General features: G+C 39.1%; 2 protein-coding genes across 2 annotated transcripts in view; one reads left to right on the plus strand and one right to left on the minus strand.

Moving 5' to 3' along the window:
• Window positions 1-1,736, plus strand: part of LOC122075778 (ras-related protein Rab7) — a 3,722-nt gene extending 1,986 nt beyond the window's left edge. The window contains exons 4-7 of the mRNA XM_042640940.1: window positions 424-570; window positions 658-738; window positions 1,058-1,203; window positions 1,416-1,736. Of these exons, the coding sequence (XP_042496874.1) occupies window positions 424-570; window positions 658-738; window positions 1,058-1,203; window positions 1,416-1,485 (444 nt within the window). The 3' untranslated portion in view covers window positions 1,486-1,736. The remainder of the gene's footprint in view (window positions 1-423; window positions 571-657; window positions 739-1,057; window positions 1,204-1,415) is intronic.
• Window positions 1,737-5,269: 3,533 nt separating this feature from the next.
• On the minus strand, window positions 5,270-15,835 carry LOC122077037 (subtilisin-like protease SBT6.1). Its single transcript, XM_042642780.1, has 10 exons — window positions 15,042-15,835; window positions 14,730-14,858; window positions 14,381-14,533; window positions 12,374-12,490; window positions 11,744-11,928; window positions 8,483-8,746; window positions 7,260-8,334; window positions 6,209-6,733; window positions 5,978-6,026; window positions 5,270-5,896 (listed from the first exon to the last, which is right to left on the minus strand). Exons 1-10 carry the CDS (start codon window positions 15,663-15,665, stop codon window positions 5,799-5,801), a joined length of 3,219 nt encoding a protein of 1,072 aa, XP_042498714.1. The 5' UTR covers window positions 15,666-15,835; the 3' UTR covers window positions 5,270-5,798.
• Between the last annotated feature and the right edge of the window lie 58 nt (window positions 15,836-15,893).

Here is a 15,893-nt window from a genome sequence, read left to right on the forward strand (position 1 = left end):
TTTTTTTTGATAAGTAGGCCCCAAGGTTGTTTTTTTTTTTTCTTTGGGTTATTGTGTGGGGGGTCATGGAGGGATTATTAAAATTTTGTTTCAAATACTTTCTTGAGGATAAATGAGATATGCCATTACTTTCCTTTTTAAGATGTTCTCATTGTATTACTGGTCTTCTTATTACTGATAGTGCTTAAGCACACAAATGGATGGTTAGAAAAGGGTAGTTTCGTGCTGATTTGATCTTGTTACTATTTGATGCTTGTATTTTTGGTCTTTTGGGAGAGTGGGATTGAGGGGTCTTCTTTAAGTCTAGGGTACCTTGCTAGGGAATATCAAAATATTCCCAAGAAGTTGGGGGAATATTTTGATATTCACATGTTGTAACTATCTTTATGTTGAGATTGAGCTATTTATCGATCATCTGTTCAGATATGGGATACTGCTGGGCAGGAGAGGTTCCAAAGCCTTGGTGTTGCTTTTTACCGTGGGGCAGACTGCTGCGTTCTTGTCCATGATGTGAATGTCATGAAATCATTTGATGACCTCAACAATTGGAGAGAAGAATTTCTGATTCAGGTAGTCAATAGTGCAAGCATCTTAAATAAGCAGAAACCTTAGTCTTTGAATGACCGAAGACTGAACATTTTTCGTTTATTTTTTAAGGCAAGTCCATCAGACCCTGAGAACTTTCCATTTGTAGTGTTGGGTAACAAGATAGATGTTGATGGTGGCAACAGCCGGGTGGTAAGCTGGTTTTTTTTTTCTCAGCACTTTGGATACATTACGGCTATGTTTGGTTGCAAGGGAAATTTAATGGGAAGGGAAGTGAAATTTTTGAACTTAAAAGAAACTTTTGTGGTAATGATTACAAAAGTTTATTTTTTAAGTTTAAAAATTTCATTTCCCTTCCCGTTAAATGCCCTTGCAACCAAACATAGCCTACAACCTTCTTATGAAATATTCAGGAAAGAAAAAAATAAATCTCTTGGCTATATTGTTTTCTTGGACTTCTTTTGTGATGATGTTCTGTGTAACTTTGTATGGGGCTTGTGTTTTAACTTAGGTATCTGAAAAGAAGGCAAAGGCATGGTGTGCCTCCAAGGGGAACATTCCCTATTTTGAGACTTCTGCAAAGGAGGGTATTAATGTGGAGGCTGCTTTTGAGTGTATAGCCAAGAATGCTCTAAAGAACGAACCCGAAGAAGAAATGTGAGTATGCTGGCTTTCTTTCCTTCTCTTGTGAGGTTGTTGATTCTGCCTTTTCTTCATCCTTATTATTGATTTATCATCTGCCCATCACTGTTTATAGATGCTTCAGGGCACTCCTCCCCGCTCCCAAAAAAAGAAATAAAATAAAAATTAATGACATTAGATGCTTGGTAGATCTATAGCATTTACTAACATTGCCTTTTTTGGTGAAGATATCTTCCTGAAACCATTGACATGGCTGGTGGAGTTCGGCAACAGCGATCTAGTGGCTGTGAATGTTAGGGTGTTTGTAGGGACATTTGGCTTTGTATTGTGATGTGTAAAGGCCACTTCATTTCATCATTCATTATGCAGTAATAATTCAGGGAAGGTTGTTAGGGGTTCCATTGTATAGTAAAGCCGGGTGGTCATAGAAATGAAGATGCACCCATGGTGTACCTGTTTCTCGCTTCCAGACTCATTTAAACTGCCTTCTCTGCAGGTTATTGAGACATATATGTTAATATTTACTGATCTATTGTATGACTTTCCTACTGGCTGGCTTAAATAATTAACCATACATCATACTGTGAGGAGCACATAACGTAGCTGGGCAAACTGGCCTTGTCAAACGGGATGGCCAGGATGACATGGGGTGACATGGGGGTCAAGCGGGTTCACTCAGTCCTAGCAGAAAGTTCGAATTAAATTCATGGAGGACAATCCATGCTGGAGTTGCCATCAATCTACAGGTGATTTTCATGATCAATGGCAGCCACTCCACAAATTTGCCCTTAATCGTTGTTAGTATTGCCATCAGATACGTTGAGGGTGAAGAAAGCAATCAAGAATAACAAAAGGGGTAAATACTTTCTCTAACACCTCGATTTTTCACTCAAGGCCTTGTTTAGATGGGTTTTGTTGGAATGGGATTTACAGGGGATAACTGTACGAACTATTTCACCTTGATTGATTTGAAACTTGGGTTATTGGGGGTGGGATTTTGGGTTGACAATCACTGAACATCACTTTTTCCTTGTTGATTGATGTGGCACTGTATATCTCCCACCCCAACCTTTATTAGGTGGGACTTTGCTTGAAACTGAGGGAAAATGGTTGGGAGATGGTTGAGAGCATCATGACACTGTGCATCACCCGGCCTGCCCAGCCGTCGAATTCATGAACCACCAGCCATCCTTGCCCAGCTGCTACAACTTGCCATTGCACCTACCCCTGCCCTTCTGCTGCACCTGCCATTGCACCCACCCGAGTCTGAAATCCACCAAAACCCTTTGAAACCCTTTTCTGCATCCACCCTTTCTGCAATCACAAGGAATCGAAGAAGAAGATGATGCCGATTGTGTGCTCCGACAGCTCTTCATTTACTCTGTTTTGGTTCTGGCAGCTCTTCCTCTTCAATCGATCTGATCTTTCCAAGCCAGAGAATGGTACATTAAAGTTTAGAAAATGGGTTTCAATCTTTCAGTGCCACCAACAGCAATCGTTGCAACCCCCAAGCAAACTCGCAATTTAGCAAACCCCTTGCGGACTGGGCAGCAAGCATAAAAAAAAAAAAAAAATCCCCAATCTGTCTTTCCTTCTCTCCATCTCTCTTTCAATCAAACGAATATTAGAATGGGACAATGGAAAAGTTACAAGAACTGTTATCTTTCCCCAACCAACCAACACTCTTATGGTGGGAAAGATTAACTTTATCTCACCTTTACTGTCACCGTCTTTCATCTCACTAACATGTATTTCATGCTGATAATATTTTCACTCCCAACTCCCATCTTAACAAATTGGCTCAGACTCATCAGAAAAGGGTCATGGATTCCGAAAAGTGTGGTCTTGATTCTTACCTTCAAAAAATGGTTCGCATCAAGTTGGGATTGCATGGTATTACTTTTTTTTTATTTGACCCATGATTACATTCACTTCCCAATTGTCAGGTTCCAGTTGTGAACACCCTGATGGGACCCAATGTTAGAGTTAATTCTTCATCTCTAATAATTGTTGGAATATTGATGGATTGTCTGCTATCATTCCTAATGTTGTCGTCAGAGAAATTACCAAGGTCATTGCACCTCATAACGCGGATCAATGTGGTGTACTTTATATCCAATTATGGTCGATTTTCTACTAAATTTGTTCCTAATTTCTTACTTCCAAGTTGTCATTGAGACGGGAGGACTAAGTTGATACTTGTTTTCTCTCTTCACGTTGGTGGAAATTTCTGCGTAAACTCTCTTGCATGGAATTCTGATAAAAAATAATATAAAGTCTTGTCCCAACTTAATAGGATCGACTTCATGGATCCAAGCGAAGGAAAGTAAAAGAAAAAGTAAAAATTAAATGAAGCAGATCACAAAAATAGTAACAAAGTAAAACACAACTGATGAAATTTGCTACATGGATCTCCAATATGCTCTATTCGATGTCATACTTGGGGTATGACCTAATCTATGCATACCTTTCCTCATCACTTCTCCTATAGTCATTTTGGCCGGCCCCTAGTTCTTTTACATCATTTTATTTGGATTAGATCACTCATACTTACTAGTGCATTTGATGGCCTTCATTGAACATTGTCATACCATCTCAAACTACTTTCCCAAAGTTTATCATGGATTGGGGAGACTCCAACTCTGCTCTAATGATTTCATTCCTTAAATTATCCTTCCTAATTCTCTCGCACATCCATCTTAACATTTTCATCTCCGTTACACACAACTTATCAATATGCGGCTTCTTAATTGCCCAACATTCCGCCCTATACATTACAGGCGGGCATACGACTGTCCTATAGAATTTCCCCTTAAGTTTTATAGGGACATGTTGGTCACACAAAGCTTCATCGTATACACTTCTCCACTTCGTCCATCCCATTTCAATTCTATGTGACACATCATCCTCTATATCGCCTGCCTTCTGTATGACAGATACCAAATATCTAAAAAGTCACTTTCTGGTATCTCTCTCCCCTCAATAGTCACCATGTCATTGTCCATTGTAGTATATCTAAAATTACAATCACATACTCATCATTGTTCTACTTATCTTAAAGCCTCTTGATTCCAAGGTTGATCTTCATCACTCCAATTTACCATCGAGCTCTATTTTCGTGTTATCTAATGATACAAAATTGTCAACGGGTAGTATACACAATGGAACCTCACCTTGAATAATTTTGGTCGACTCGTTTATTACAAGCACAAACATATATGGACTTAAAATTGATCATTGATGAAGCCCAATAGTAATTGGGAACTCGCTTCTTGACCACCCTTAGTTCTCACACTAATCACCACCTCATCATACAAAGAGCACTGCATCTTTGAGATTAACTCTCTAAGGACTCTGTCGTAAGCCCTTCTCAGGTCAATAAAAACAATAGATAGCTCTTTGACAATTCCGTTTGGAAATATTCACGGAAAATGCTTTTTTTTTTTTGTTTTTATTTATTTATTTATTGTTAGTTAGTTAGTTTGTGTGTGTTGTGTGTGTGTGTGTGTGTGTGTGAGAGAGAGAGAGAGAGAGAGAGAGAGAGAGAGAGAGAGAGAGAGAGAGTGATTCTGAATCTATTCACCATTTGTTTATTTCTTGCAGCTTTACTAGTCAGATTTGGGCTAGCAGTCCTCTGGGCCTACGCCTGCATTGCATTGGTGCCACATCCTTTAATGCAGTAGTTAAATATATTTTCTTAAAGTGCTTACTTAAAATTTTTAGATCTTAAATATGTTTTACTAGTCAGATTTGGGCTACCAGTCCTCTAGGCCTACGCCTACATTGCATTGCTGCTACTTCCATGTCTCACTGAAATTTTTTAAATCTTAAATGATGTTTTACTGTTTTTGCGTGTTTGCTATATCCATTACTTCTTGTAGCTCCATAGAAATCGAATCATTGCCCAAAAATTTGATCCCAACCCAATGTCAGTTTTTCAAAATGTTATTCGATGGATCTCAGAGTTTCTACCTCTAAAAATATAGTTACAACAGGTTTCTCTACTACGGATGATCTAGAGTACAGTGATAGTCTAGCTTCCTACAATTTAAAAGGGGTAAAAAGAAGTCAGAAAAGCAAGTGATCAGCAAAAACCAGAATCTTGCTCGAAAAGAATTACTCTCCTCGTAACGATTACAATGACCAGCAAATCTGATGATATCCACCAGTCATGACTGTAAATGGGAGATACAAATAAAGATGTAACGTCCATTCCTATTTTCTATTTCATTGACAAGTATTGGTAACTGTTTCAGAGTTAGTTTTCCTGTTCTTCTGTTGGATCTTGAGGGGAAGAAATCTTCTGATGTAGCATGACTTCCAATTAACCTTCAGGTGTTGGCATCGTGACAGAACGGATTTGCTTTAGGGTTCCAAATGTCATTTTGTCAAAGATATCTTCTGAAGAAGAGAACTTTGCTTCTCTAACCAATCCCATGGGTATGAATGTGAGAGACAGGCCTTGCAAGCCAACAGAAAGCGCCTTCTACTATGCTGTGTCATGGGTACAATACTAACTTCCGCGGCAATGCTGATGTGGAAACTTGAAAAACTTCCAGACCAACAGTGAACTTACTGGTATGGACAACTGCCCAAGTAATCTTTTGGGATTATGGATTAGGAAAACGGCTAGAAGCAGAGCCTGACCCCTTCCTACGCCGGCGTCGCTTTTGACGAATTCTCCAAAAGCTTAGAAGCAGCAGAATACCTAAGGAACAGTAGATGTGTCAGCACATCACAATGCATAAGAATTCAGATAACTTGTGTTACACAGTTATTGTCCCCTTACCAGAAGCTGCAATAATAGCTGGTACAAGCCATTGAATTGGCATATCAAGCTGCAAGCAACAAGAAAAAATGAGTATCTGTCAGCAACATATAACATTTCATCAACAAGAGAAGAGGTAAAACACTGGAAGCTCGCCATAACAGTGTCAAGAGAAGAAGTAGAACATTGGAACCTCCCTCTAACAGGGTAAGAAAGACGGAAAAAATCCATGCAACCAAATCTCATACTCACCTCATCTCTGTTTAGCAATCCAAAGAGATCCATTGTTCTGCTATATCTGTTTCCAGAAATGCTAGCAGGAAAATTTGCTTCATTCTTCCGCAATTTGTTCCATTCTAAATTGGAGCTCTCCATGGTTGAATTCAAATCTCTTCCTGTATCACTAATAGGATATGCAGGCAGCTTTCTGTTCCTCCCCCTTGCTTGAAGGCCATAACCTTTAGTCCCCCATACCTCAAACCTGGAGTCTCTCTTGCAGATCAACTCCTTACCTACAACTGCAGAATAAGAAGAGAAGTTCACATCCGTTCTCCGAGATGGTAACTGCCGGTCATCCTCGTCCAGGGGTACATCCTGCCAGGTGAATTTTGAGAAGAGCACTGCGTCTTTGATATTTCTACTAGTGTAGTCCAATATTTTCCGCAAAAGCCAGTAACAGTTGGTCACCATATGGCTACTGTCCAGACAGTTGGAGTCCCCATATACTGCAACACGACCGCCACCCACTTCCACGAGGCCTAGAATAGGGGAGTCCGCCTGCATTCACTGGTGTCAGATATCTGTGTTGCTGTGTAATGAAATATAGAAATACAAGAGTGGGAGGTTTAAATGTAGAAAACATTTTAGATGTATTAGAGGTTCTGACGTAGACAACAGAAACAAAATCATGTTTGCAATATGCTAGAAACTGATTTTTTTTTTTGAATAAATGTATTTTTTTATCAATTTTTCTAGTGATAAGCCGATAACCTACTATTGGCTAATAATGATGCTCACAAGACAGCTTTGTAGTATGTACTTGGAACTCTGTTTCCAGCTTTCTTCAGTATAATTTCTGGTCTACTTTAAGAAAATAACTATGCTGATTAACAGACTTAAGTTCCAAATTGAACTTCTAGTGCTGGAAATAATAAAAAAGAAAGAAGGGGGTTGGGGGGGGGGGGAAGTGGTGGGTGATAACTGCCAGTCTTCTTAGGCTTCAAGAATTACATATAACAGCAGAAAAGGATTTCAATTTTTACAAGCAATCATAAGGGATAATAAAGAAGCTTTCTCAGCTCACCTTGGTCATGCCAGAAGTCTGCAATATGTTCTGAGTTGCACCACTTTCTGAGGTATCCAGAAAGGGGAAGCTGTGCACATACCCACCTCGTGGAAACTTCAATATATTTGCTCCAGATGCGTATCGACTCTGCTCATCATCAATGGAAAAATCACCATTCAAGATCTTATCTCCAAAAGCAATCCCAAATGGTGCCAACAGATCATTCAATGCAGGAACATTTGCACCCCCAGTAACTGGAGTCCACCAACTCCTTGTGTTATCATCAAAAAATCTCATCTTAACCATTGTGTCCACATTATACCAGTCGGCAAACACAACCAGCCCCAATCCAGTATTTATTACATCATCCCTAAGCTTCTCGATCTCTTCTTCAAAGTATTCATCCTCAAGATCCACCATCAGGAGTGTCCCATATTGCCGAGCATCAAAGCATGTAAGAGGTGAACCAAGTGTTTCAACATGGTAGCCAGCATCTCTCAGCATGTTGAACATAATATGGAAGTTGGTATGCAGGTGGTCGCCATGCCAGTCAAGGATATCATTGCGAACATCCAAAGAGTCTCTTGGGATATATCCAGGAGGATATTTGATACTGTGGAATTGATCCCACAGCACTCGTTTTGACCTTGGAGGGGTTTGAACCACTTTTAGCTTCAGATGAAGCACACATGTACTATTCTGCCGGGGACCATGCTCTCCTGTAGGTGATGGGCTGTATACCGTGAGTGTCACATTGCCTTCAATAAGTCCTGAAAACTGAACACCCTCATCCTTGATTTGCATATGCAGTCCAAGATAACCAGTCCAAGGCCAGATGACTTCTGAGTAGGTGAAGTGAATATTGAGTAAATTCCCCACCTCATCTGAAGGGTGCCACGTAGGTGGGCCGTCAACATAGCCAATCACACCCATCCCATTAAGAATGGTGGCATTGAAGATGACAGGCATTGCACCAGCATAGAGTGGCTGTCGACAGAAGGGCCAGGAATACGGGCAGTCTGTATAATCAAGAACACTTGGGAAGATGCTAGCCCGTGGCTGATAGCTCTTCAGGATTTCATATGACTCTAACCTGGTTGATGCAAAGAAGCTTAGCAATATATTCAGTAGATATTAATCCAAGAGAACAAATGGGACCTTAACAAAAAGGGGAAAAAAAAAAAAAAATGCAAATAACACTTTGGAAAGTAAAAAAAAAAAAAAAAGAAGGCTAAACTCACAGGTCAAGTCTGCCTGCACCTTGCTCAAACATATTAGGACCAGAAAGCTTTGAAGCTCCTTCAACCAGTGCCTGTTTCATGCTTGCTGGGTTCAGAATGTCCTTTCGGTTACTCTCAGGGATGACACTGACAAGCAAGCAGACCACACCAGCTACCACTGGACTTGCCACACTGGTGCCTGAGAGGCTTTTACAACCTGTACTGATCTTAGACCCCATAATTTCACGCCCATATGCAACAATATCAGGCTTCACACGACCATAACTGTATGCAGAAGGTCAGCTCAATTAAGCCTCCGTACTTAGAATCACTGGAAACAGGGATTGCACCTATAATCCATCAAACATCGCCATGCAAATTATAGTATCATTTGTCTAATGGTCTTTATAGGGTAACATCATCACTCTTGCAGCCTGACCAGGAGTTTCCTGGTCAGAAGTTAAACTGAATCAGTAATAACTATCAAACTCCAAATTCTTTTAAACCGATTCAAAATGTCCCAAGGTCCAACCTTCTCCAACTGCATTGAATAGTTAAGGTGGTGTTTGGTTGATTGGACCGAGTTGTGCACTGAAGGTAAATGGGCAAGTAGGCGACTGTCTTAACACATGCTAGGTTGGATCAGAAAACCAAAACCTGGACAAGCAGGATGGATTGGTGGCTAAGGGATTGTAAGAGGCCCATAGTGAGTAGATTAGAAATCAACAATCCCTAACAATAAATCAGGGTCTTATTAGCCAACCCATAACCTTCAAAAAGTGGGTGGGGTTGGAAGTTGCCTGAAGTATTGCTACCTCTAACAACATTCAGAAAATTTACCCAGTGAGGAAAAGCTGCCCACAACATGTCTTAATTGTAAAGATCTCTGCAGTGCAAGCACCAAGCTCAAAATGAAACAACATTCATACTCATGATGTTTTATTTGCTTAAATTAACTTATACAGATGATGATCAACAATCTTCTGAGAAATGGGACATGAAAAAGGTTCATTTTATGAATATGCAGTGCTAACCTCAAACCAGTGAGATCCAATAGGAGATCAGCTTGCAACATGATCATCGGAAAAAAGGATAAATCAGATCTGAAAGAATTCAAATATCCAAAGATCAAAAGAGTCTGATTTGGCCAATAAATTGGTGGAAGGTCCGATTAATAGGTCAGAACTACCTCTAAAAGATTTGATTTGGATCTGTTGGTCAGATCTTAAGTTATGGTCAAATCCTACTGAGATTAGGACTTAGAAATTAACAATAAAATACTTTGAACAGAAAGTTAAGAAATCGGATTGGAATTAGGATTCTGTGAAATCAGTAGAAAGATCTAATTTTGAGAATTGAAATAAATTAAGATTTAAAACTGATACCCAGAACTGAAAACAGAGTTTGAGAATCAGATTCTAATTCTAAGACTTAAAAGATTCAGAATTCCTACCTGAAGAAGGATTCTTAAAAAAGGTGAAAATATTGGGTTTTGATGACTTATTCTGAAAAAAGAGTTTAATATTGAGGTAATGAGTTGAAATCTTAAGTTATAGAACAAGAAACACAGCCAACAGATCAATAATTAACTAAAAACAGATTAGGAAAGTATGTGCAGGATAGAGAGAATATTACCTGATCCGAGAACTAAGAAGAAAAGATAAGAAAGAGAAAAGAAAGAACATGATATGGTTACAAATCATCACCACCTGATCTGCAGGGATGAAATCAAGACTAGTATCCCAACCTGATCCGAGAACTAAGAAGAATAGATAAGAAAGAGAAAAGATAGAACATGATATGGTTACAAATCATCACCACCTGATCTGCAGGGATGAAATCAAAACTAGTATCCCAACCATGGAATCATCAGCAAGATTTCCTGGAATCAATCCCAGGAAGCTTACTGAATCACCCACAGCAGGGAGCATTCTGAATCACCCACAGAACCAAAGGCTAAAGCCAATCTTTCATTACTCAAATTTGTGTACAAGGCTGTAGCCTCTTACAAAGACTCAAATTCAAAAAAGGAATGGCCTAAATCAATTCTGAAGTGATAAGGTAACTTAATCTAACTAGGAAATTGAAATAATACAGGAGAGAGACTGAAATAGGGCTTGGTGCAACGGTAAGGTAGCTCCATTGTGACCAAAGGGTCATGGGTTTAAGTAAGGAAATAGCCTCCCAGCGAAGCAAGGGTAAGGCTGCATGCATTATGACCCTCCCCAGAGCCCACAGTGGCAGGAGCCTAGTGCATTGGGAATGCCCTTTTTTTTTTTAGAAACTGAAATGAGACTGAACTCTTAGAGTCTATTAGCCAAACTAAACACTAAATACCAAATAAAATAAAGAAATTGGACTCTGACTAGACTAACTAATAAAGCAAATCCCGTATTCATTCCTCTTACCCATATTTTTAATTTAGGCCCATTAAATGTCCTATTACAATAAACCTAGTGGACCAAAGACCCAACATGTATAGAACCCAATCCAAGGCTTATTTCCACTAAAATATGCCCACTTCTACAGATTTATCTTGCACCGTAGGCAAACATATACAGTCCTAGAACACAAAAATCAAAGAAACACAGAAACAATCGGAAGTAATCTAATTACAAAAATGCTTAGTATCACTAGATATTCGGATTTAACTAATAATTTGTGGTTTTTTTTTTTTTTTTTTCCTTCGGTTGCCTCAATGGAATATCTTTAGATCTTCTATCTGGAGAACCAAAGATCAAGTATTGGTACGGTAGGCCAATGAAATAAAAAAAGCTTAGTTAGTTAATTTGAGGGCAAGTGATCTCCATTATGCTTGGAGTAGAGAATTATCTACTTTGCACAGATATTTTCCTGCCATGTGGCAAGCTAGATATGGCTGCAATTTTGTGAATGGGTAGACATTGAACTCCCTGCTCATGTGTCAAGTTTCAGCTCAAATGGAGTTACCCAAATGGTGAAATAAAGCTTTAATAACCATTTACAGTTCATACCAGTACATAGAAGGCTGAAAGATATAAGGATTCATAAACAAATATGGGAGGGTTTATGATTGAATTTGAGTCTGAATTTCGACAGGAACCAATCCAAAAAAAATTCTACATATCTGACGGCAGGAATTGCCATATCACCACTCCAAATGGCACAGGTAGGTGTGCCGAGTCGATAACTCTCTACTCTGTACAGAGTAGAAAAACCTTTTTCTAATTTAATATCTATGAATTACTGAGGTAGAACGAAAGTGGAAAAAGAAAAAGAGGAAAAAGAATGGAGTTACTTTACCCATGGGGAATCTCCCATGTACTCATGCCGCGTGAGGAGAATGAAGCTATATGATCATTGTAATCGATGCCCCCAACACCAATAACATCACTTTGATCGGCTGGGTTGTTGAGAGTACCATACAGTGGTCCATCATTGCCAATTGCCGAAACCATTATGATGTTATTTGCTGTCAGCTCCCAAACCTAGAGAACAATTTAAGCCAGATGCAAATATCCATGATATGTAAGCAGATATCATGACAATCTCTCCAAATGATAAGCTATAACGACAGTATAATATAGTTCAAGCATGATCTTATAAAATGATGGAAGCAAATGATTCATGGGATAAGATGATGTAAGAGGAGACATAGTGCCCGATGAATCAATTTTTGGGAAGAAATGATGCACAAATAAAGAAAAAAAAAAGGAACAAGATTCAGGCTGTTTCCCCCAAATAATAGTTATAATAAAATAAGTAAAAAATTAGACTCTAGCTAGTCCCCAAGATCTGAGAAAATAAACCAGCCAAGTTCCAAATAAGAAGATTGTTGTAGAATAATAGAGGATCTGTAGTATTGATCATTGAGAACTAAGTTAAGTCAGCAAATCAATTCATTAAACCACAGCAAGAAAGGGGCAGGTTCACCTTTTCTACAAATGGAAGATCTAAGTAATCAGGCCCGCCAATACTCAAATTTAGCACATCCATATTGGTTGCAATAGCGTAGTTGAATGCATCAAGGAACCACGATGTGTAAGACACCTGCAATACACTGAATACAAAATTCTCATAATCTAAACCACAAATTTATATATATATAGATAACGGAAAAAAAAAAGAGAAAGTGAGAGACAAATCCTCATAGAGGAAAATATGTAACAAAAATGAATGAAGAGAAGCCTCTAAACGCATGCATCAAAATGGTCAGAAATGCAGGTTGGCTGATTGCAGCTCATACCTGTACCTTGAGGTTCGTTTCTCAGTAATTGTAGCGAGGACTAATCATGCAGTGTTAGACTGGAATGAAACGAAAGTTATTCCCTCTTGCACAAGCCACACCTTGTCAGGCTTTTCAGACATCCCACTGGGGCCAGTCACAAAAGAAAAGCTTCTACAATTTAGTGTGTGATTCCGGTTTTCATTGTATGGGCAAGTGGTTGAGACAGCTTCAAATGGGGACTAATCATGTTCTTAGGTATTTCTAACACCCCCCCCCCCACACACACGCATACACAAAAAAAAAAAAAATAAATAACAGTTCCCAAAAATTAATTCATTTGGGTAAGAATCAATGAAGTTCTCTTTAGCATTTAAAAGTTGTAGTTTGAAAACACACATAAGTTTCGGTTTTTCCGACGTAGGAAGAAATTGATATTGTAGCTCCATGACAGCCACTACGTATACAAGAGGGCATATGCTACGATGCAGGCCAACTTTTTAACGTTTAGAACATAGGAATAAGGATTTTAGCACAAAAGCACCATATTTAGGAGGTAATAAAAGTGCATACCCGGTGCACAAAGCTCCCACCACCACTGGGTCTGGGGAGGGTCATAATGTACGCAGCCTTACCCAAAATTAGAAGCTAATACATACCCAAAATTATCTCCAGTCGTAATAACAGTTACAAAACTCTTCAAATAAAATTCCACTAACATTCAGTAATTTATTATATCTTTATACCAAATCAGGAATGTTACAAAAATAGTAACAATAATACTGTTAAACGAAAAAAGGGATCTCATCACCAGGGTCGGATGAACCACCCATCACTTCCCTTGTAACATATGTAGTCTGCGCAAGAGGCTAGTTTCTCTACATAGTGCTTCTCTATCAAGGTGATTGACCCTTGAAACTATGCTCCATAAATTTGTCACAGTTCAGTACCCAAGCTTCCTTTTCTATCTGTACTCCTTAAAGCCAGTTTTTCTTAGTTTTAAATGCTCAACCTTTTGCAGCTTTTGCCCTCTTACCCCAAACCATAAAGTAACTACTAGTTGCAATATAAACCAAACTTCAAGCCCTATGAGCTGGTAGTGTATATCCAATAACTGGTGCCTCTCATTCAACTATATTTACCTGCTAATGGTATTTACAAAGCTGCATAGTAATGAACCGAAAAGAAGTCAATAAATAACTTTAAGTTTCGAAACATCTACAGCCAATCTAGCCATTCTGCCCTATTTCTTTAAGTTTGCCATGAAATCCTGTTCTTCAGGTCCAGCTCCATTCAGATCTTGAAATACTCAATAGCCGATCACAAGCCAGATGCTAAAAAAAAAAACCCTAAACCAAGTAAAAATAATATTACTGACAAAGGTGGCAACCTATCTCCTTACTTTGACCCTAATTCCTTATCAGAACAGTTCATATACCTGACAATATCTCTGAACCTTCAACTCTCCTACTTAATCTTCAAGATTTTGGATATACTAGGAATCAAATATAATGATGACACAACTTTAAATTCCCAATAAAACTAGGGTTACATCTTATTTGATCATAGCTCCATCCATCTTTTATCAATCTCTCAAGGACAAATGGAAATAAAAGAGAAGAACATTTGCACGAAGAAATAAACGTCAAAATGCATATTCAATTCTGTTTCATAACAATGGTTTTAAGTTATTCTTAACGCTCAATATACATTACCTGGGCATCAGTAAACACACGAAATGCATAAATCTCCGTGTCAGGGGCAAAACCTAAACACTCTGCATGTTCACCAGCAATAACTCCCGCCACAAATGTCCCATGTCCAAGATTATCATTTAGAGTATCTTCATTTGTCCAATTTGTGCGCTCCTGCAAATGCACTCATAATATATTCCACTTTCAGTTACATACTTGCTAATGTAACAAATGCAATATCTACAATGCAATCACAACATCAGATTAGATACACAGACTGATCTTATGACAAATACCAAATCTAGATTAGCAAAAAGCATAATAAGTAACCACATCCAGGAGTAGAATTTATTCTTTGGACAAAGCATACCTTGATATTACGGAAATGAGGATGATTTGCTCGAATGCCAGTATCAAATATTGCCATTTTGACTTTTGAACCTGTGTAACCTTTCTCCCAGAGTGTCTCCGCTCCGAACAACGACGTCACCTGGGACCTCTGTAACAATATCAAATGGCTCAGAAGGTATGAAGAATAAAATATCAATAAGAATTCCATTCCAGTTTAATTTGAAGTTCTAAAACTACGAGTAAGAGGTGCATTAACCTATACTTCACGAAAGAATTCAGTAGCACGTTCAGCTTCGGCATTGTAGCTAGAAAAAGAAGCTAGAAATCCTACCTGCATCGTGAGCTTGCGTTTCCAGCTTAACGTAGAATTACTAAGCGGTGTATGATATCCTCCTTCACTAAAAGACATTGAGGTGAATATCTTCCCAGGACGCTTCTTCCCATTGACAAAAGCACCAACTCTGTCCCATTCCTTAACAAACAAGCTACGCGAATAGCTCATATCAATCGAAATATCCTTGACGAGCTCCAATTTCCCAATATCCTCCACTCGCGCAGTCCGAACCGAGTCCTCGATTGAAACAAGACCGAAATCGGTCGGAAACGAAGCAGCGGGGTTCCTCCTCTCGATCCATTCCCACCCGCTCAACCGGACATTCTCTTCAAGATAGATACGATGCTCTTCCGCTTTCTTGTACTCAAGAAACCTCACGATGTAATTCCTCCGAGAGGTTTCTTCTTTGATTCGAACGATGTCGTCGGATCTTGGATTCGTTTCTGTAAGGTTTAGGGTTACTTCTTTGGCTTCGAAACTTCTGACTTGATCAATGTAGGGTTGAAACGAAGGTTGGAAGTAGAAGATAGCGATAGAAACTAGGGCAAATAAGAGAGATAAGGTAGCGATGCTAGTGGCGGCGGTGGAAGATGAGGAAGAAGAACTTCGAAGTTTAATCATTGCTTCTACGAATCTGGTTTCGAGGAATTTGGCGAGAAAGCTCAGACATCGGAGGGATAAAGATCAGAGAACTTTTTCTGATTCTGATGTCGATCGATGATGGTCTTTCTTCCTCGTTGACAGAACAGAACCCAGCGGACCACAAGTCGTGTGTCTAATTTCTGCAGCCATGCGCACGGTACACCGCCTCTAATGTCATCATGATCACATAGACAAGTCAGTTCCAAT

This window comes from Macadamia integrifolia, chromosome 4 (assembly GCF_013358625.1).
Source record: "Macadamia integrifolia cultivar HAES 741 chromosome 4, SCU_Mint_v3, whole genome shotgun sequence".
In the NCBI taxonomy this organism is placed as follows: domain Eukaryota; kingdom Viridiplantae; phylum Streptophyta; class Magnoliopsida; order Proteales; family Proteaceae; genus Macadamia; species Macadamia integrifolia.